General features: G+C 37.2%; 2 protein-coding genes across 4 annotated transcripts in view; one reads left to right on the forward strand and one right to left on the reverse strand.

Annotated features, from left to right (window-relative positions):
• Window positions 1-8,990, reverse strand: part of TRAPPC3 (trafficking protein particle complex subunit 3) — a 411,874-nt gene extending 402,884 nt beyond the window's left edge. Inside the window, exon 1 of one of the 2 annotated variants that reach the window (XM_044059939.1) lies at window positions 8,784-8,990. In XM_044059939.1, coding sequence (XP_043915874.1) covers window positions 8,784-8,825 — 42 coding nt within the window. In that variant the 5' untranslated portion in view covers window positions 8,826-8,990. The remainder of the gene's footprint in view (window positions 1-8,783) is intronic. The other variant, XM_044059940.1, reaches the window with a different exon arrangement.
• An 837-nt stretch (window positions 8,991-9,827) lies between these two features.
• The window catches only part of ZBTB8OS (zinc finger and BTB domain containing 8 opposite strand), a 368,696-nt gene continuing 356,282 nt past the window's right edge, over window positions 9,828-22,241 (forward strand). Inside the window, exons 1-2 of one of the 2 annotated variants that reach the window (XM_044059941.1) lie at window positions 9,828-10,162; window positions 12,251-12,275. In XM_044059941.1, the coding sequence (XP_043915876.1) occupies window positions 9,985-10,162; window positions 12,251-12,275 (203 nt within the window). In that variant the 5' untranslated portion in view covers window positions 9,828-9,984. The remainder of the gene's footprint in view (window positions 10,163-12,250; window positions 12,276-22,241) is intronic. The other variant, XM_044059942.1, reaches the window with a different exon arrangement.

Genomic DNA, 22,241 nt, shown 5'->3' on the forward strand with positions numbered 1-22,241 from the left:
TGCAGTATTCACTCCCTCCCTCTGGTCTTTTTTCCTTCCTGGATGTGCAGGTTCTCCTTGGTTTTCCTTGGACTGCTGTTCCTACTGGGGCAATCAGTTCTGAAGATGGTACGCCTGAACATCACCTTTATGCCCTACCCTATGCAAGGAATGTGCAGGTGAGCAAAGCAGACTTTGGTAAACTGGCCGAATGGTGGGCTTCACTGCAGGGAATCCTATTTGTAAGGAATACTGCAGCGGTGAAGGAAAGACATCTACCGTTATGGTAAGATTTTACACAACTGTACTTTCCAGTAGTTTAGCGTAACAATATAGGATTTCTATACCTTTCAGACCTTGTCTCAGGTCTACATTTGTTTGACTGTGCGAGCCAAAGGCAGTTAGCTCCAAGAATCATATATATTTGACAGGGTAAATGGAATCCTGAAGAAGGAAGAGGACTGAGTGAATGAGTGTTGGTATAAGTAAGTTGGGAGGGTATAATATTTCAGTCAACTCCTAGGTTACCGCGGGGGGGCTTTATAAACAATGACAGCAAAGAGAAAGTTATCTTTTCCTAAAAAGGAACGTTACTGGAGTTAAAGAGGGTGTAATGATAGGTTTTATCATTTGCAAATATGACACACTGACAAATTTTGCACAGAAACTTTTGTAGGAAGGAGGAACAAATCTCATGAAGGTGCTGTTTTTGTGTCCAGAGTAAGAAAGTTAAAAAGGATAGTTGCCTAATGAACCTGCAAAACAGGTGTGTCTAAACTGGGGATGAAAGGCTATGGAATTTATGAGCAGAACACCTAAATCTGTACAGAAGTCAGCTTTGTAAAATGAAATGACCTTATAAAACACAGAAAATACAAGGCTCCCTACTGAAATGTCTGCACTCAAAAAGCCGGAAAAAAAGACTGAAAACAAAGGAGAAGAGCAAATTTTGAAAATCACTCTTCTCCTTTAAACTTTTTTTTTTTATTGCAGGGAGGCACCCCCCCCCCCCATGTGAGAGGCAAGACTCCCACATCCCCCAAACTTATTTATACCAACTTCAAGATTGCCATACCTCAGAGGAAAAGGGAATATTCTGAGAAATAGCATCTCAGATTTAGATATGCCAAGTCCATTCCTTTGGCCAGTCTCTGTGTTTCAGGATTTACTCTAGCAGGTCCCAACATTTCAAGCAAGTGCCGAGAAAAAGTGGTATAATAAATGACCCTATGGGTAAGAAGGCAGATGACTTTTTAACTGAAATTACAAATAGTTTACAGTGATCAAACTAGAAGCAGATTTTATTTAAGGCATCTTCACTATAGACAGGTTTAGGTAAAACAGTATGCTAGTGCACTTAAATACAATTCAAATCAAATCTTCATATATGAAGTAGGTTAATTTTCATTATACAACCCCCCCCCATTAATATTCCAAAACGTGCACGCTGATTGGTCAGCGTGCACGTTGTAAATCAAAGACTTATAATAATGGAAAAAGGTCCGGTCGCCCGGACTTTTTCCATTAGTATAAGTCTTTTTATTTATTTTTTTTTACAGCAACGGAGAACGCAAGATCACTGTTGCTTTGTAGAAAGGAATTTAACACAGCGAGACAGCTTTAAAAAAAGTAACGGAGATCTTCCTTTCTCTGTTACTTTTTTTAAGGCTGTCTCGCTATGAATGGGTTTAACATAGCGAGACAGCAATAAACAAAGCAATGGAGATTCTCCGTTGCTTTTTTAAAGCTGTCTCGCTAATGAGACACTTTGTAAAAAGCAACGGGGATCTTGCTTTCTCCGTTGCTTCCACCCACAGCTCTGATGTACTGCGTAAGCATATGCAGTATATCAGAACTGCCACAGAATACCAGACAGCTGCAGAAGGGCAGCACAGAGGCATTATACAATGCCATTATTTAAAAAAAGTCTTTTTTTTCTTAAATAATGTCATTGTATAATAGCAATAACCCACTTCCGGGTATGGGTAATGCTGGATTTACCCACAGTTGTCTTTGGCCACTCAGGCTTCGCCCTCGTGACCAAACCACACCAACCGTGGGTAAATCCAGCATTACCCACACCCAGGCGTGGGTTATTGCTTAATTATACAATGACCCCCCCCATTAATATTCCAAAACATGCACGCTGATTGGTCAGCGTGCATGTTGTAACTCAGACTTATACTAATGGAAAAAGGTCTGGTCGCCCGGACTTTTTCCATTAGTACAAGTCTTTTTTTTTTCTTACAGCAACGGAGAAAGCAAGATCTCCGTTGCTTTTTAGAAAATGTCTCTCTATGTTAAAGGAGTTTAACATAGCGAGACAGCTTTTAAAAAAAGCAATGGAGAAAGGAAAGATCTCCATTGATTATTTAAAGCTGTCGCGCTATGTTAAACTAACATAGCGAGACACTTTCTAAAAAGCAACAGAGATCTTGCTTTCTCCGTTGCTTCCACTCAACTCACAGCTCTGATGTACTGCGTAAGCATACACATGCGCAGTATATCAGAACTGCCGCAGAATACTGGACAGCTGCGGAAGGGCAGCAAGGAGGCATTATAAAATGCCATTATTTAAGAAAACCAAGTATTTTTTTTCATAAATAATGTCATTGTATAATAGCAATAACCCACTTCTGGGTGTGGGTAATGCTGGATTTACCCATGGTTGTCTTTGTTTGGCCACTCGGGCGTCGTCCTCGTGACCAAACCGCGACAACCATGGGTAAATCAAGCATTACCCACACCCAGGTGTGGGTTACTGCTTAACTATACTACACAACATAGCTTGGCACTAAGTAAGCCTAAGGCTGTGTAGAAAAATAACATTTTTCAGGCCGGATCACTGCACTTTAAATTTGGCATGTACAAGCAAGAGAAAGAAATGTCTCACTATGGTAAGACCACTATGGAACTTGGGCCAGTATACAAGCAACACCAAAAAACTACTTATATTACAGGCTGTGCTACACATTTTGGTGAACACATACAAACAAGTGAGACAATGCAGACCATTTTTTTAACAAACTCTGCCATCAAGAAAATATTTAGAAACTTAGCATTTCTAGAATGACTTATTTCTGTACCATGCCCAAAATTAAACTAACAGTTTAAAATTTTGTTGTTGCAAGACTGTTTACATAATTTAGTACCACATTTGAACTCAGTAGATTAATCTGTTTATACTAGTGAATACAAAATTCCTTAACCCATCTTGTCTTCTTAAAGCATGGTGAAGAAAAACAACTTGATTCACCCATACATTTATGCTAGTTACAAAATTCTATCATCTGAAAAAGTTCTTACAGCATATCTGAGATCAAACAGTTAAAGTTATAACTTTTCCACGTGCAATTTCAAGATTCTGAGCAATATAAAGAAAGACAGCAGTATTCAAAAATACATGCAACACCCCCAAAAGTGGGTCTAGTACTTTCAAGAATGCACAACACATCTTCAATCTTAAGAATCCATTTGCACTTCTGGAATAAACAAAAACAACTGATTATAAATCCCTGACTATGAACCATGTTCAACTACAGGCACAAGTGATAGACATGCGAGGCTAAGAAGATGGAAGAGAGCAGCTGAAGCTGGACTGGCTATCCTTTGTGAAGGGAGGTAGTTCAACTTGCCGAATTAGTGAGGACTATCACACAATAAACAATTCTCCAGAAAAGCAGCCAGTCAGGCTTGTGTTGTAGGAGCAGTGTGCATCTGAAACAGAGAAGACATGTATGTTAAGATACATGCCTCTCCCTGACTAGCAGCCATTGTGAGGCCATATGCCAATTAAAATGGAGGGATTTGGGGAAGTGGGAGAGAATGCTGTGACTCAGCAGACTGGCCTACTCTCTACCACCAGACTCACACCTCTCAAGGGAACAAAAAGGCTGATATGGGTCTCTGTATGGAACAAATAGGCCACAGGGTTTCTGTCCGGTACAGTGATACCAGTGTCTCAATACTAGGGAAGAAAGAATAAGCTGAAGGAAATGAAACCACTGGACAAATCTCTTAGTTTACCAGCTCTCACTCTTGCCACCACTCTCCAATTTCCTATAACCAATGCCACAATGCAAAAGTACAGATTTGGACATCCTCAATCTCTCTTTGCTACATTCTGCACTGAAAGCCTTCCTCCACCTTCAATTCCCATGTTTTCCTTCCTTTAACTTTCACTTATATCACCATTAAATTCCTGCTTGAAACTTTTCATATCTCTTAAATGACACTTAACTGCTTCTTCCTCCTTTCACATAAGTGACTGCTCTCCGAAAGACACACACATGGCATATGACTTCTATACTGTCAACTGACAAAATACTATGTCTTTAATACACTTCCTTAATTTTAAGTTAATAATAATTTCTTGTTTGACCTTGACAAAGTGTACTTCACTGCACCTTTACTGTATACACATTTGGAAATTACTTTAGATGGTCCCTGCATGTGCATCACTGCATTTATGTTCTATCAGCTTAGTAGCCCTGTGCTAAGCAAAAAACTTGAAGACTGATGTATTTAAAACCTATAATCACATCTTGAAGATTAAAATTAAAAAAAAAAAAAAAAAATTATATATACATACATACACACACATACTTTAGCACATTAGTATTAATTTAACATGAAAAAGGCAATTCATAAGTTTACAAAGATAGGAAAGATTTTTTTTTATATAAACACTTCACCTAACTTAAGTAACTCTGCTAAGCCAACAATTCATAGTACTGTACCCACTTAGGACGGTTAATCTACTGCTCATCCCATCTCTCCAGGAGTTAGGGAAAACTATCCCAGAAATGTTGTGCTTTCCATAAGCAACTAAAGCCAGGAGAAGACATATTGTAAATCAATTTGTTATCCTTCTCAACTAAAACCAGGCGAAGACATATAGTAAATCAATGTTATCCTTCTCAACTATAGCGAGCATCATCTGCTCTCTCGGAGCCTTATTCTACATCTCTGCTTTTACTCTGATAGTAAATCTATCACAGGAATCCTAAACTTAGGAATATCTTCTAAAATGTAATACTACATTGTACAGAACGAATGTATCCTATCTGTTAGTTAATATGTATGTCAAAGTCTCTTCTATGGAAATTGTATGTCAAAAGTCTGTCCTTAAAACTATGCTTTGTAAACAATTGTTATCTTGGAGCTTTTCTCCCCGGGCCTCCACTGAAAATAGACTTGTAATCCAGCTGGACTCTCCCTGTCAACAAATGTAAAATAAAAAAATAAAAACACAAAGATATAGGGCTATGAGGGAAACTTAATTTTGTTGATGACAGATAAGCTAAAGGCCAGCTGAAACCAGACAAACAGTGCTTCAGTGAAATTCATGTGTTCTGTATTTCATAACTACAAGGTCACCAAGTCATAAAGAAAATATACAACAAATAAAAGCAAAACGAGTGCAAATTTCACTTAAGTGTGCAGTTAAGTCAATCATTGACAAACAATTTCACCAATAATACAGCTGATTCCAAAAAAAAGATTTTTTTTTTTTTTACACAATCTCTCACTTTCTATGGCATGCATAAATTATGCAAAAACGAATTTGCATTTGTTTACCAGCTAAGTGGACTGGTCCTTCTCAAACCCTCTTCAACCATGGCCCGGAATATATCTTTGCACAGTTAGACAATTTAGTGTAACCAATCATTGAAAAAACAAAACAGAGTACTAGAAGGAAAAAAAAACATGACAGGAAGATACAAATGCCACATATACAGTGACTAGAAGTCAGGACTAAGCCCCAGTTTCTGGATCAAATGTAGTCCCAATTAACATTCTTGAGTTTCTTATGGGGCTGCTGATTATGCAAATAATTCTTTATTTCACTCATCACAACTGCTTGACACCATGACATCTAGACATCCACAAAATAAAATGCTATTGCTGGCGAGTCAGTGGGTAAAGAAACAAGCTAATTGTGCAAACAAACATTTTTGATGCCCCCCCCCCCCAAAAAAAAAAAAATAAAATATTTACTAGCTCAAAAAGGAGCTCAAGGGTATCAATACAAAAATTAAAACTGGATATGAACTTATAACAACTACGAAGACCAAAAAATAAACTACAGATCTTTAACCATGTCAGGAAGTTAACTAATACCCAGAAAAGCTTCAGAAGAAGTCCATAATAACATTGCTCACTTTAATCCAAAGGAAATAGCTTATATCCTAGCTGGCAAAGAGTAAATTTTACTCCATCCACAATTATAACAATTCCACAAATTCTGCACTCCCAGACAGCCCTACCATGGGGCAAGTCCTCTCAGCCCTCTCTAATACTAAGAGCATTTTGTCCACAGACCGCAGTAACATATCAGGTTGCCTAAATTAATAGTACCAAATATGGCCTTATCTGATTCCCTACTTAACCTCTTTAGGCCAAGTTCCTCCATGTGTTACATTCCTGAAGCACAGAAAACAGTCACTGTAATGCCATTATACACAAGGGTGGCCCAACCATGAACCCACATAACTAGTGACCCATCAGTCTTACTAGCCTCATATGTAAATTAAAGGTACATTACCTCAGACCTCATCAGTTTGGACAATGAAAATCTCAGACCTGGACCCCTATTAATTTGGCTGTGTCAAAGGCAGGTCTTCATGCTTTAATCTCAGTGGATAGCAGTAATGCAGTGCATACAGTATGCCTGGACCTGGCAAAGGCATGTAACATTACTCCCTATGTGAGCATTATAGACCCAACTTGTAAACCTGGACTCCCATCAATTTGGCTCTGTTAAAGGCAGGTCCTTTCTCTTTAGCATAATTAATTTCTTTAAAAGTTTCACTGAAAAAATGTATAACAATTATGCAGTACCTACAGCATGCCTAGACCTGGTCAATGCCTTTGGCATTATTCCCCATGGGGGCATTACTGATCAACTTGTAAATCTGATAATGATTCTATACGTTGTGAGGGAAAGCTAACTGGTTGTCCAAAAAACCTATGAGGTTAGAATTGTAAGTGCCACTTCTGAGAGCAAAAAAAAGTTACCAGTGGTGCACCACACGGCTCAGTCTTGAACCTTCTTGTATTTATCATCCTTTTCTCTGGCTTTCGCACCAACAATCCTGGTCTATGGTTATCTAACTCTGCAGATTACCTCAAACTGGGTGCTTTTACCTGTTCATCGACTGGCTCACAACTGATCCACTGTGAGTTACACTATGTTGACAACTGATGCACGGCAACAGTCTCAAATTAAATGTGAAAACACATAGTACAATTTATTCTGATGAACAAATCTGTTCCACATCATAACATCTTGGTGACACAACCCTCCAATCAGCCACTGTTGTAAGAAATCTAGGCACTCTTGTTGACAATTCCTTATCTTTCAAATAACGTCTCACTAACAGCTCAAAAATCATTCTATCTGGCTCTTGTGATTTTTCAGAGGTATCTCCTCTAGATCCAAAGAAGTCTTCATTTCCTTTTACTTATCAGACCCATTACTGAATGTAATGCCTCTTCGGCATGCAATTGTGTAAACATGTCACTTAGCTTCACAAAATGTAGAGATTCCTAACTAAAGATTAATGCCTTCAAGAGCCTCTGTTATTAGGACAGCATGGAAGCCATATTTCTATACTTGTTTTTATAGACTCCTTTGTGGTGATGTGTACCTAGGTTTTTGAACTGTAAAAAAACCTAACGCTCTTTAACCCACTGTTCCTTTGTAAACCAAATTGTTCCTCAAAGGATCTAAGCCTTCACCAACAGATAAATAAGACAAAGACTTATACATACAAAGCCCAAAACATCCCACATTTCTGGAATGAATATGCACTGCATATCAAGCAGAGTAGCCCCCCCGCTACCTTTAAGGTAAATCCAGATCACTGGGAGGGCAGCCTGAAATTCTCCCCAGTCTATCTCACGTTGCCCTCTCTTAGGCTGAAACTGGTCTAGTGTTAGCCAATACATATATGCAAGGCAAAAATGCCCAAACTTTCCTTATGCAAACCTCTCCATTGGCCAGAATTTTGAAGAACATCCATATTTTGGTCTGTTTCTAGTAAAATTTGTGATTTTGTGGGGAATCAATGAAGACTGAAGTGACTACATGACAGATACTGGGTTTCAAAATGAATTTCTTTCACAAAATGCATGCAGATAAAAAATAACTTCCTAACAATTTCCTGAATTTATAAGAATATCTGACATTTGTCCCTGATTTTAGGACTTTGCTCCTCTTTTATTTTTGGCTTTATTTCTTGCTCTTACGATACTGATGGGCTTTTCAAAAGACAGCCAGTTATAAACATTCTTTCTGCTGCTTATGCCTTCCTATGGATATCAGAAAGTCAGTGACTGCAACCCTCACCTAACCAGAGGTTTGATCAAAATGAAACTGAAAATCTATGCTTTATACATCACAGTCCAATTCCCTGCAACCGATTAGGAACTACATACGATTTGGTTACTGAATTTATTACCCTAAGTAAGAAACCAGAAGACCACATGATATAACTTCAAAACCTAAACTGAATATAATGAACCCTACAAAAAGCATACGTTCTTCACGTAACAAGTGTCACCACATTTAATCAATATGCTAATGAAAACATCGACAATTCCCATCTCCCAAAACCCAAACCAAAAATAAATAATAATAATAATAAGCCTACAGGGCCCTGCTAGCATGGAACCACGAATACTTACAGCACTGATGAACTCAGTTCAGCAGCACTGCATAGCGTCCAGGTGCCACCCCCTCAAGCCTGCCTTCCTTACCAACCAGTACCTACATCTCAGCCATTGTCATTGACAGTTACCATTTTCTTGCTTTCCGTGGTTCTGTTCGCCTGCCTTGACATCGCAGCTGGTGCCGTTTACTTCACTACCACAAACAAGAAAATAAAAACTGTACTTTGTTAACCTAGCCGTGATTACTACTTCAGTCCTGAGTACAGGAAGTATACAATGCACAGCAACTGTCAGTGTGACTTCTAGCGGTGCATAGTGGGAGTTGGAGTCCGCCTTACTGTGACCTGTTTCCTGCAGACGCTACAGTAGTTCGATTGTCTTGGTTGTGTGGGATTATATGATGTGGTGACAACACAGCTGGCAGAGAATTAGAATATTCCTTTAGCACTTTTATAGCCGTGATACAATGACTGCTTAGTTTAATGTAGTAGACGCTTCGTAAGAACATCTTGATTTTAACCTAGCCCCGGATGACCAACTTTTCAAATGTACAAAGAATCATGTTTTCTCAACTATGAGTCTTATAGAATAGTAGGATATAGTCGTTAATATAACTGAACTGTAGTCGAGTTTTCAAAATTAAAATTCGACACTGCAGTATTTGTTCTTTTTTGTTCAATATTACTGTAGATGTTCTGTTACAGTGCCATTGTTTTTGTAGAGTCATATTCCGCCACAAAGCATTTCCATTTACTGCGCTTATTTACACATTTATATTAGTATTTGTCATACCTCTCAATTGTATCTAATTTTGACTTATATTTTAGGTCTGCCCTCTTAATCCTTCCTAAATCTGGGACTGTGGGGGGGGGGTGAATTACACTTAATAAATAATTATTAAAAGAGTTACAGACTTGTTTTACTTTAGAAAATGTATATTAATTCAGATGTTCTTATTCTGTCAATAGCGCAAATTAAAAGTGCTTGTATTCTAAAATGGTTACTGATTATTTCTTGATTTGTCCTTGCTACCGTTGAAATGTGTTCCTAATGGATTGAGAGCGAATGTATTTGTAATCTATATTTAAGATGTATTTGTAATCTATATTTAAGTTTTTACTTCTAGCATAAACGCATTCAATCTGCACACTGTTTCTGCCTCTACTGTGGCTGAAAAGCTCTGCTGTGGTCCAGATATTCCAACTACTTGCTAAAACAAGCAATACCTAAAGTCTATTTTTGTAGATCGTAGCTTTAAACTCTTTCATTCGTACTATGCATGTTATACAATATATGTACCCCTAAAGACCATAACAACTGAAGCAGCAAATGACCAAGAGTGCGCAAAGACGTCAAATTGTAATGCCGGAAGATCTGCTCTGTAGTGCAATAGGAAGTGCTGTTTCCGTGTTAGTAACCATGGGTGAAACAGATAGAGACTACGGACTAACCGAAGCTCAGAAAGCGAGAAAAGCTAAATACCCGCCTGTAAACAAGAAATACGAGTGTAAGTACACGGGATAGTGAAGTAAATGAAGCGTGTTTGTTTAGGTAGGGATTTGGACTTGTTACACGGGAGTGTTGCAGTATTTGCGATAGTAGCACAGCTGTAGCATGGTTGTTCACGATCTTAAATGGAGGGCCATGTTTCATTTATGTGTGTAAGGAAAATGTAACCAGTAGGTACGTCTTAGCGCAAGAAATCAGGACACAGCCTAAAATAATGGGGAGACAAAGGCCGAAAAATAGGGACAGTTTTGAATTAATGCTATTATAAACTTAGAAAGTTTTCAGAATAACAGGGTTTATGTTGGCATGCATTTTCTGTTGGATATGAAGACTGTAACGCAATTTGTATGCCTTTATTTAGCGACTTCAGACCCCCAGTTATTTGATTATAAATTGTATAAGGAACAGACTAAAAATATGAGGTGAAAATCTGTACAGTTGAGAAGTATAAACCAGGATGCTAGAATAAAATTCTCTGGTAAGGGTTTAGCTTCAAGGAACATGGATAATTTGTGGCTCAATCACAAAATGTTGATTTCATAAAGATGTCATGAAGTGGAGGGATTGGGTTCTTACTTGTGTTACAGGACATTGACATAGTTCTCAACCTTCCATTTGCACAGTGTGGAATACACACATCCCTCTTATCATTTGAAGCACTAAGGTTATCAGTTCGGAAGCTCACAGTGTGGCTAATAAATAGATTTTTTTAAGGACTCAAAAACATCCATGCTTCTTCTCCTTAATGTATTGCCCTTCATAAAATTAAACATATAAGGGTACTAACATCACTAAATATGTAACAGTGAGTGTCAGTGGCTCAACAAGCAGCACATGCACCTTTGATGCTGAAAGGTCAGTAGTCTGGTTCTACTCAACAGCAGTTGCTTGGATCCATTTTTCACCAATACTGACACTGTAGAGTATTATGGGGGTCTGCATCATTAAGTGCACTGCTGTTTGGATGAGATGATAAACTGAGGTTTCATTTGTCTGAGTTTTTAGCTCACGTGGATGTAAAAAATTCCACAGAACTTACCAAAGAGAGTGTGGAAATTTCCCAGATTCCCTGTCCAAAATTCATCTACATGATACAAATATCACATTAGGCCTCCCTTCAAAAGAGGCCATAATGTTAGTGGGTCTAACTTTGTGAGCAAGCTATAAACGAACTTAACTAAGCCCCTACAAAGACTCCCTTCTCACTAACTGTATGTGGTCTACTATTATTTTCAAAGGCCTATGCCATGATTTTTTAAATACAGGCTGAGAAGTATGGGAACTACATGTGAAGTATTCTGAAAAATAAGAAGTACACCCGTTTCTGACCATTTGCTATTTTCAAATGCCTACATTATGCTTTTTAATTCTTACAAGTTGAGTCTTAAGGGAGCTAGAGGTATGGTTAAATGTCTATAAGAAGGCAAATGTTTTATGAAAAGATGCTTTATAAACGGGAGTTGTAGGGGGCTACAGGAAAGCTACCAAACAGGGTAGCTAGATTATGGTCATGGTGTGTAGGAGAGAATGGGATATACAGTATCTCATATAAATAAAGTGATATCCCATTGGGTTCCTGTTGGCTGTACTTGATTTTACTTAAGTTGTTTATTCTGCCTGTTATAAAATGTGTGGTTTTGTAAACGGCCATTGAGCATTAGTGTCACTGAATTATGCCAGTATAATGCAGTTACAGAGGTTTTGTTCTTCAGGAATGTGTTCTCATACAAATTATATTATCAGATTAATGATGTAGTTAGCATGGTCATTTAGTGGTAGGAGATCTCTGCCCCTGGATCTGAGGTTTAATTCTGGTTGTTTGTTCAAAGTTTTGCATTGTCCCACTATCAGTGTAGGTTTTCTCCAGGCATTTATCTTTCCTCCCATTGTGGTTGTTAGGCTACATTAAAAATAGTTTGAAAAAGGCCAATATAACTGAATCAGTTTACAAATAAGTAAATAAGGTCAGTAGCTAATATATATATCCCTTATTTGAATCCTTTGTCCCTGATTTTTGAGTAAAGTGGTTTTAAGGTTTTACTTGTGCCATCAGCAAATTGATGTATTTTCTGTTGCTTTTTTCCAGATCTTGATCACACTGCAGATGTTCAGTAAGTGGAGTTTTAATCCTTACTTCAGACAACTGTATTCTCAGTTGCACCTTTCCCTGCTGTCTTTAAATATCACCAGCTTGTATTCATGTCTTGGTTTTGTTGGAGTCACATGTTACGTTGTATTGGCTTTTAAATAAACAAATGCATTATATCTAATGAAGGATGTGCAGTTGTAGGTGTGGTTTCTTATAGAATGCTGCCCATTATGTGCAGTATTTAAGTGGGTTGATCTGATTGTCTAGCTAATGGGCAGACAGCAAACAATGATGTTTATGCCTGATAACTGGAAACCATGGATAAGAAGAGTGAATATATTTTATCGGATGCTGACAAGAAATGTTACATGTTTATAGGTTCATAACTGATTAGGTGGCTAACAGCCTCGGGGGGGGGGGGCTTTTTAAACCTAGTCATGCTTTCAATCTATCTCACAAGGTTTGATACCCTACTGTTAATCTTTTAACACCTTTATTAGATTATCACTTAAGACACAGACAAACATACATTAATATTAAAGAAAAGACATATTAACATGTTTCCAGTTACATACATTATACATCACATATGTTCTTTTTTTATAAGCATCAACAATAGAACATTAAGTTAATTGCTCCACTCCTGCCCTTTTTTAAACCTCACTTCTCCTGCGTAACATTATTCTGCTTGTATTGTTTCCATTTATTTATATCTAATATGCTCCTTCCCTTTTCTGAAGATCCCATTTCCAATTTTTTCATCTGTTACAATATTCAGTACTTCAAATGCAGATGTTTTAGACTTTGATTTTCTTCTAGCAATTTCGACAGCACCAGAATTAAACTTAAGGCCTTTCTTTTAAACAAGAAACCTCTTTATTAAGCCATCACTTATGACATAAGCAGTCATACACTTAAATGAAAACAATCCACACTGACACAACAGCAGTTGCCAACATTTTACATCAAAAACCATACTGACGTGTTCCAAATTGCAAACATTATACATCTCTTATAATCTGCCCAATCATTTTCAGTCAAACATTACATAGCTCATTTAAGTCCTGCTTTCTTTTAAACCTCATTCCTCCCCTGTATGTATTGTTCCCACAATTCCCATTTTTTTCCTATGTAGTTTGCCCCTACCCTTTTCTAAAGATCTAAATTCCAGTTGTTTTATCTCTGTTACTATATTCACTACTTCTAGTATAGTTGGTTTAGATTATGATTTTCTGTTTTCTAGTAATTGCTTTTTGGCAGCCACCAGAATTAGACACAGCAAGGCCTTACAATATTGGAATTGCCTAGACATGGAATCATGGCTCAGAAAAATCATCTCCCTCATCACACCAATTTGCCCAGCCAGCATCTCCGACAGTACATCCCGTAAGGAGTACTTAAAGTCTGCCAGCTCATCGCACTCCCAGACAGTATGTTCCCAATTACCTCTTTCTTCCCATCACACCTCCAACATTTGCTGTTTACCGGAGGAAAAATTCTCTGGAGTCTACTTGAGGTATAAAAATATCTATGTAAACATTTCCTAGCAAAAATCCAAAATATTCTAGATTTTGTTGCATATTTGGGAGACATACATATATCCTTCCATTGTTTCTTTGTGAATTGCTTACCCAGTCTCTCTTCCCAATCCTTTCTAACCTCCTATGATGGATTCATATAGTTATCTTGCAATATTTTTTATGCTGTAGTAATTATTCCTTTTTTAATGGCAGCTTCTGTTCTAGATTCTACTAAAAATTCTATCGGTGCTGGTCTCTCGTTTAGGGGCCACCCCCATTTCTTTCACTTTGCTTATACTCTGATATCAATACTTGATAGAGAAGGCATTCTCTTACCTGCAATCCAAATAAATTCTTGGCATCTTCCCATTCTGTCATCTATCCTTCTCTCTAGTTATTTGCTCCCAATACCTTGGTTCCTTTGACAGTTTTCTCCAATAAATTCCAGCCCCCTCTTGCCTATTGTCTATATCCCTAATTTCAGTAATGCCTATCAGCAGAATTTCCTTTCTCCATTCCCATGTTGGCTTAGTTGTTAGGATACTTTCTGATACTTTATCATTCTGTATGATTATTGTTATTCTCCTTAAAGGCCTGCTTCCAAAATTCCAGTCTCTGCTAGTTTCTTGAGCCCCCCCCCCCATTTCATCATCATCCCTTTCTACTTTGAATTATAGTTTTCTGCTTGTGTTGTATATAGAAGCCTTAACTATGTAGCTCTAAAATACCTCTTCAAATCTGGTAATCCCAATCCACCCTGTTCTACTGGAAGAATCATATTATCCCACTTGACTCTTGCCATCTTCCACTTCCAGATGAAGTCCTTCAGCTCTTTATTAACTGCTATCCACAACTTCTCTGGTTGATTAAAAAACATGCTTGACCTGTGTATAAGACAAATGGGATTAAAAAGTTTAACTGTTTGATCTTACTATACATATCCATATAACAAACCTTCCATTTTCTCATTTTTGCATTATCTTTTTAGTCTCTTCCCACATATCCTGAGTTGCCACACCAGAATCATTTTTAATCCATACTCCTAAATACTTCATTTTATCATGTCCCCATAAATTTGGATATTGCTGAACCAATTTGTATGTGGGTACATAATTTACTGCTGTTGCCTTTGTTTTAGCGTCATTAAATTTGTATCCTGAAAAGATTTGAAACTGTCTGAAAATGTTCCACAACACTGTTATGTCTCTTTGTCAGATATAAAATAATGTCCTCTGCAAATATAGCTAGCTTTTCTTGACTACCATACCAATTATATCCTTGAATTTCTGAGTCCCTTATTTTCTTTGCCAGTGGCTCCAAATAAAATCCAAATAGCAAAAGGGAAAGAGGGCACCTCTGCCTAGTTCCTGTGTTTAAGCAAAAAATATCAGAGGACCCCACCCCCTTTAATTTTCACCTTATATATCCTCCTAATCAACCTTATTTTTTTCAGGAGATGCAAATGCTTCCGTTGCCCTGCTATTAAAGTCCCATCTTATTTTGTCATATGCTTTCTCTGCATCAAGACCCACCAACAGTGGTATTTTCATACATTCTGCTTTCCTCTGGATCATCAGTGTCCTGTTAATGTTGTCAAATGTTTGCCTCCCATCTTCAAAACCTCATTGATCCATATCTTTCAATTCAATTTTGTCATTAATTTTGACATTCTTTTAGCAATTTATAGACATGAACAATTTTATAATCCTGGTTTAGTTTTGATGAGGGCCTGTATGAAGCTGGATCTGATGTATCTTTACCCTTTTTAGGTATTACAGCTACCTCTGCTTTCTTCCAGGATGCTGGTACTTCTCCTCCTCTTAAAATATTGTTAAACAAAATCTTCCAGATCTTTATCAGTTTTTCCCCTCCTAGCTTCCAGACTTCCACAGGAATACCATCTGTTCCTGGGGCTTTCTTGTAGATTGGTTATACATCACAGTTTTTATCTCATCTCCTCCTGTCCTAAATGTTCGTAATTGAGCCTCATCTACCTCTAACCTTGGCATATTTAATTCTTCCATAAACATTTCCAATTGATTCTTTTCTTTGATTTCCATATTTCTCTGCTTTATACAGACTTTCATAGAATTTCCAAAATATTTCTAATACACTACATGATCTGTCATTACCTTCCTTTTTTGTAGGCTCCCTAAGCTTTGCAATAGTCCTTTCTACTTTCTGTTGCCTGTCGTTGTGTTTTTCTGCACTAGTGTTGTTATCAAAAAACAGATGCTTAACAGCAGTCTTTCTAAAGTTGTGTATGTTATTATTGAGGTAATCCCTTATTTTCTGCTTAGCATTCTGAAGTTGATCCTCCTCTTGTTCTGTGAGATTGCCTGTATTCTGCAATTCTTTAACATTTGTCAGTCCCGCTAAATAATCGTTACTTCTTAACCTTAGTTTCCTTCCTTTTATTTCCATCCTGTTTTTAAACTCCACCTTAATTTTGTCCCACTCTCTAGCTATATTTCAGAAGTAATTTCTAGCCTCTTGAATAGCTCCTGAATAATCTCTCCACTACACATTCTGTAAATTCCTCACTTTTCAGCAGATAGGTGGGAAAGCGCCAGTGTCTCATTTTTATATCCTTACCCTGTGTTTTTATTTTAGCTATTACTGGCGCATGATCTGAAATAGTTATTGGGTGAATATCAAGACCTTCAGTTAAGTGCACACGTTCCTGTGAATGTAAATTCTGTCTAGCCTAGCCCAGTTTTTATATCTTGGAAAATAAATAAATTCACTCCGAACTCCTCTTACTGAACTCCCATCTTCCGTGGTGCAGAGGTTAGTGTTGTTGCCACACAGCAAGAGGTTCTCCGGTTCGATTCTCGGCTGAAGCATGTTCTGTGCGAAGTCTGCTTGTCCTCCCTGTGGTAGAGTGAGCTCTTAAAGACCTGCAGTGTGTGTGTGTGTGCGCACGCCTTCAGTGACAACTTGACACCATAAAAACTTCACTGCCAGTCAATCTGCGGACCAGTGATCTGCTGTGGCATCCCCCTAACAGGAGAAGCCAAAAGACGTTGCTTTTGCATACCGGACATTTTCATAAGTTTCATCAAAAATCTGCCCTCGTTTGGTATACTTACCTTCTGGGCCCCCCAGATGAATCCCCTTCCGAAGCTCACAGTTTCAAAACTTCAAAAGGCTGAGACCATAAGATCAAAGTTTTGAAACTTCAAACATTTTGAAAGGAGATCGTCGTACAGCCCAAAACAGGATATTTACCATTTTCCTCACTGTAGTGTGGTCTTGGAGTTAGTGCATTTAATTAGCAGGAGGTGTGGGGTGCAGGGGGGATTTCCCCATGCAAAAACGTAAAAAAAAAGTTTGTTTATTTTTTTCAAAACTTCGATCTTATGGTCACGGACATTTGAAGTTGAAAGTTTTGAAACTTCGAACTTCTGAAGAAAATCCCCCACAGACACATCTTCACTGCCTCAAATCAAATTCCAGTCCCCACTTATAAGTGGTATTCCTTGCTGAAAACTGATTATTTCTCCCAGAATTGTCTTATAGCAGTTTTAGGTGGAATATAAATAAATGCCAGTGTAATCCTCCTCCCTTGCCAGTAGCCCCTTAGCACTACAAATCTGCCATTATTGTCTTTTTTATCCTCTTCTACCACTATTGGAGCTCCTCTTGCAATTAATATAAGTACTCCTCTTTTCCTTTGTCCCAGATAATCCCCCTGTATAACCATCCTGAAAACCTTTCTTTATCAAATTCACATGTTCGGTTCTTTCCAAGTGTGTCTCCTGTAAAATAGTCATTTGCATTCTACATTTTTTTAATGCAGTTCACTATTTTTCTTTTTTGTATTTATCTGTGAGACCATGGACAATTAAATACATTACAGATAGCATCATTGTATTAAAAAGTTATTTCCACCTTTTATGTATAACACCTTTTTTTTGTTAAATGTGTAGTGCCAGCTTTTGTATTACATAGATGCACTGTTTAGCAGGTTGAACTTTTTATCGTATCCATTTGAGCCTGTGTCATATTTTTAAACCTTTTTGTCATTAAAAGCCCTCATACAAACAAAAAAATCCGAATACTCCCTAAAACCTAACACACAACTATATATATCTTCAAATATTGAAATTTTACCCTCCTAATAGGAACAAATACCCCAAAGTGACAGCTGCACTCACAGACTTGAGTTGACATAAAAGAAAGCTAAGACGCATGGTGAAGTCTGTGCTTCTACCAAGTGCTAACTGGTTTTGTCTGATCTTTATAGCTCTCCCAGCTGGGAAACCCCCAATTGCTTGCTTTCAGAGAACATTATCTCCCAGCCAGTTTCTCTTTTCTTTTTTTTCCCCCAGCCAGTCACTCTGTACCAGACTGTAACCAATTTCTCATTATCAGTTTCTCCCTGGAGACATGAGAACCAGACAGACAATGTCTCATTACCACATTGTCTCCATAGAGACATGAGAACAAGATACAGAATTGCTATTAGCATGCATACATTCATTTGCTAGAAAAAAAAACTCGTAATATTCTTTAACTTAACAAGGCCTTACTCTGTCTAGGCAATTCAGATCCTGTGTCCAAGCTCAGAATAATTATTTCCTTAGTTATGCCCATTTGCTTATTCAATATTTCTAACAGAGTATTCCATACGGAATTTTTAAAATCTGCCAACTCATTACACTCCCAAAACATATGTTCCAAGTTATCACTTCTTTCTGTATTACACCTCTAACATTTGCCATCTACCTGAGGAAAAATTCTTTGGAGTCTGCTTGGGGTATAAAATACCTGTGCAAACACTTCCGAGCAAAAATCCTAAACCTTCTTAACTTTTTTTTGCATACTTGGGAGCCATACATATGTCTTACTGTTGTTCAGCTGTAAATTGCTTATCCAGTTTCTTTTCCCCATCTATTCTACCTTCCTCTGATTCCTGTAGTTATCATGCAGTATTCATTCTCCTTGTTTTAACAGAAGCTTTAAACTCTACAAGAGCTTGTCTTTCATTTAGGATTTTCAGTATCTCTTTCTGTTTGCCTGTACTCTTATCAGTCCCTGGTTGGGAAGGCAGTCATTAGCCTGCAGTCCAAATGTCTTCTTGTCCTCATACCATTCTGTTACCTTTCCCTTTGTAGTTATTTGCTCCCAATACCTTGGTTCCTTTGCCAGTTATCTCTAATAAGTTCCAGCCTCCTATTACCTATACTCACTACCCCTACTTGCAGTAATCCCTATCAGTAAAATCTCCTTTCTGCATTCTCGTGTTGGCTTAGCTCTTAGAATACTTTCTGAATACAATATATTGTATGTCTGCTGTTTTTCTTCTCAAGGATTTGCAACCAAAGTCCCACTCTGTCCTTATTTATTGAATTTCCCTCCTGTATCATCATCCATTTCCACTTTTAATGGTAACTTTCTGCTTGTGTTATGTATAAGAGGCTTAACCGTGTAGCTCTGAAATATTTCAAATCAGGTAATCCCAAACAACCTTGTTCTATTGGAAGGATAATCTTATCCCATTTAACCCTTGCTCCCCCCTTGACAAATCCCTTCAACTCTTAATTATTGTCCTCTGGTTGATAAAAAAATATGCCTCCCGTATATAAAACTAAAGGGACTAAAAACATTTTTACTACTTGTATTTTACTGTTCATATTCATAATAAACAAGAGTTTTCAGTTTTTGTATTATTTTTTGTTTAGTCTCTTCCACATATCTTTAGCTGCCATAACAGAAGCCTTTTTAATCCATACTTCTAAATAATTCATCTTATTATGTCACCATAAATCTGGGTATTGCTTAACCAATTCATATGTGGGTACATAATTTATGGATATGGTCTCTGTTTCATCTTCATTAATTGTATATCCACAAAAGACTTGAAACCGTCTCAAAATGTTCACAGCACTGAAATGTCCTGTTCTGGATTTATCAGCCACAAAATAATATCATTTGCAAATAAGACAATTTTTTAATTACAATAACAATTATATCCTTGAATTTCTGAGATCTAATTTTCTTTACCAATGGCTCTAGATGTAAAGCAAATAAAGGGAAAGAGGACACTTGTGTCTGATTTCTCTTTTCAAACATAACTTGTTAGAGAGGAACCCTCACACTGTAATTCTTGCCTCCATTTCTTCATATGTCTTCTTATTTAGCCTTATTATTGGATCGGAGAATGCAAATGCTTCCATTGCCTTACTCATAAAATCCCACCTTACTCTGTTATATGCTTTCTCTGCATCAAGACCCACCAACAACGGTGATATTTTCTTAAATTCTGCTTCCCTCTGGATCATCATTGCTCTATAATTGTTGTCAAATGTTTGCCTCCCTCTACAAAACCACATTGATACATAACTATCAGCTTTGGAAACACCTTTGCCATTTTTATAGCTAGTATAGACATAAACACTTTATAATCATGTAGAAAATATATATGTAAAGAGCACCAAACCACGGCTATATAAAATACTAGTTTAATCAAATAGAAACAAAGGTGAGCGCTTTCGCAGTCGAGCTGCTTCCTCAGACAGTTTAAACTAATCAATTCAAGGATTTACCAAGATTTGCAAGTGCTCCATCAAAGCTCTCATTAACCTTGACACTCTCAGTGCTTGCCCTTTCGTTATGTTCTTAAAAATGTGTTGGGGATGCATACTACTACGTTCCAAATAGGTATTCCCGTAACACTCCTTCCTGTATATTTCTGTAATAAAGTCTCCTTGCACGGATCTATGAACGCCTACATCTAGAAACTCATTTGATGCAAGAGAAGTGTTAGCTGTAAACCTCAAGAACCAGTGGTGTTATATGGGAAAACAAATAGTAATCAGAAATTTTTGATAAAGCTTTTGTGACTGAATATAATGGAAACTGACAGTTATAAACTTCTCCCATTCCCTTTCCGATAATGTTCCTAGGTTTTACTGATTTAGTAGAAATTCCTAAAGAACCTATGAAAGTTGCATATAAAAAGGCGCAAAATCTAAAAGAGTTATTAGAACAAGATACAAATAGAAAAAAAGAGCATTCAAATGAAAAGGAGAAGAACATTTAAGTGTGGTTGTTGCTTACAGTGTGCATATATCTTGAATAAAGAGAGTGTATTTTTGGCTAGTAGAAGTAGAGTGATTGAAGGAACGAATTATAATTGTCACTCCTCTGGTTTTAGTGTACCTGGCTACTTGTCAAGAATGTCAAGCTTTCTGTGTTGGAAAAACTTGAGTGTTAGTTAAAAAGAATATATGAACATTATTATAACATTCAGACAAAGAAGGAAAATAATGCTTTATGTAAGCATTCAAAGGAGTGTAAGAAGGCCAGGTTTCTTTTTTCTTTGTTCTTGAAGAGAGAAAATGTGACATGAGGGGACTATGGGAAGAAAAAAATGAATATAAAGAATTGTGGTGGCAACTTGCATTACAAGCCAACATCCTTCCTGGGCTGAATGAAAATATTTCCATCGCCCCCCTTTTAAAACTAAGATCAGCTAAACTATAAAGAGTTTTAAAAGTTTTTTTATTGGGTTTAATAACTTTTTTGTAAAAATGTTCCTATTTTAAGAACAAAGTATTGTTAATGGAACTTTATTTTCCTTCCCAAGTAAAACATTCTTATGAGACCCATTTTTCATGAAATTTTTTAAAAGTGTCATTTGTAGTCTCGCCAGCAGATGGAGCTCTTATCTAACCATTAAAAGTAAGGGAATTGCATTTAGTATTTTTCTATACAATTTATTAGGTCTTTTAAACAGTTAAATATTTTAAGTTTTTATGTAACATAACATGTGCTTTGGCATAACAGATGTTTTTTTTTTTAAATTACACATTTCATTTAACCCTGGTAGCTGATAAGACTCTAAAATATTAAAATGGAGGAATATTTAAAAAAAATGACATCAGTGCTTATATACCCCAGTTAACAGTCGTGTTCTTTTTGGTATATTTAACAAGCCTTGTGAATGTCTGCTGCACAGTAGTTTAAATTATATGAATCCAGTCAAGGGTTGATGCACTTTTTCTTTAATAATGAGAAGAAGGTAATTCAGAACTTGATCTCAGTTTTTTCCATATGTCTCAGTAGCCTTTCACAGCGTAGGTTAGTTGAACATTTTAACAAAACATTAACTTATCTTTGAGGATGATACACAGGTGTGTCTAACTGTTTCAGTTTTAAAGCACTGGCAAAATTCATGGATTTTTCTGGGCATGAATGGGCGGTGTTGGTCAATAAGAATTCCTCATGAAATCTGTATAGTAGTTGAACACAAATAGTTCTTTCACTGTGGACTTTACAGTGACTTTTTCAGGGATACTGCCTCAGGAAATTTTGTTGCATAATCAGTAGTAGCAGGATGTACTCATTTTACAGTTTCTCAAGGGGACCCACAGTGCCCATTGCTGTACATTCAAAGGGATCTCCACAACAGGCAAAATGATTCTGAAATCCTGGGTCGAGCGTTGCCTTGTGCACTTGTG

The sequence above is a fragment of the Protopterus annectens genome, chromosome 1.part2 (assembly GCF_019279795.1).
Source record: "Protopterus annectens isolate FY-2018-M chromosome 1.part2, PAN1.0, whole genome shotgun sequence".
Lineage (NCBI taxonomy): Eukaryota > Metazoa > Chordata > Ceratodontiformes > Protopteridae > Protopterus > Protopterus annectens.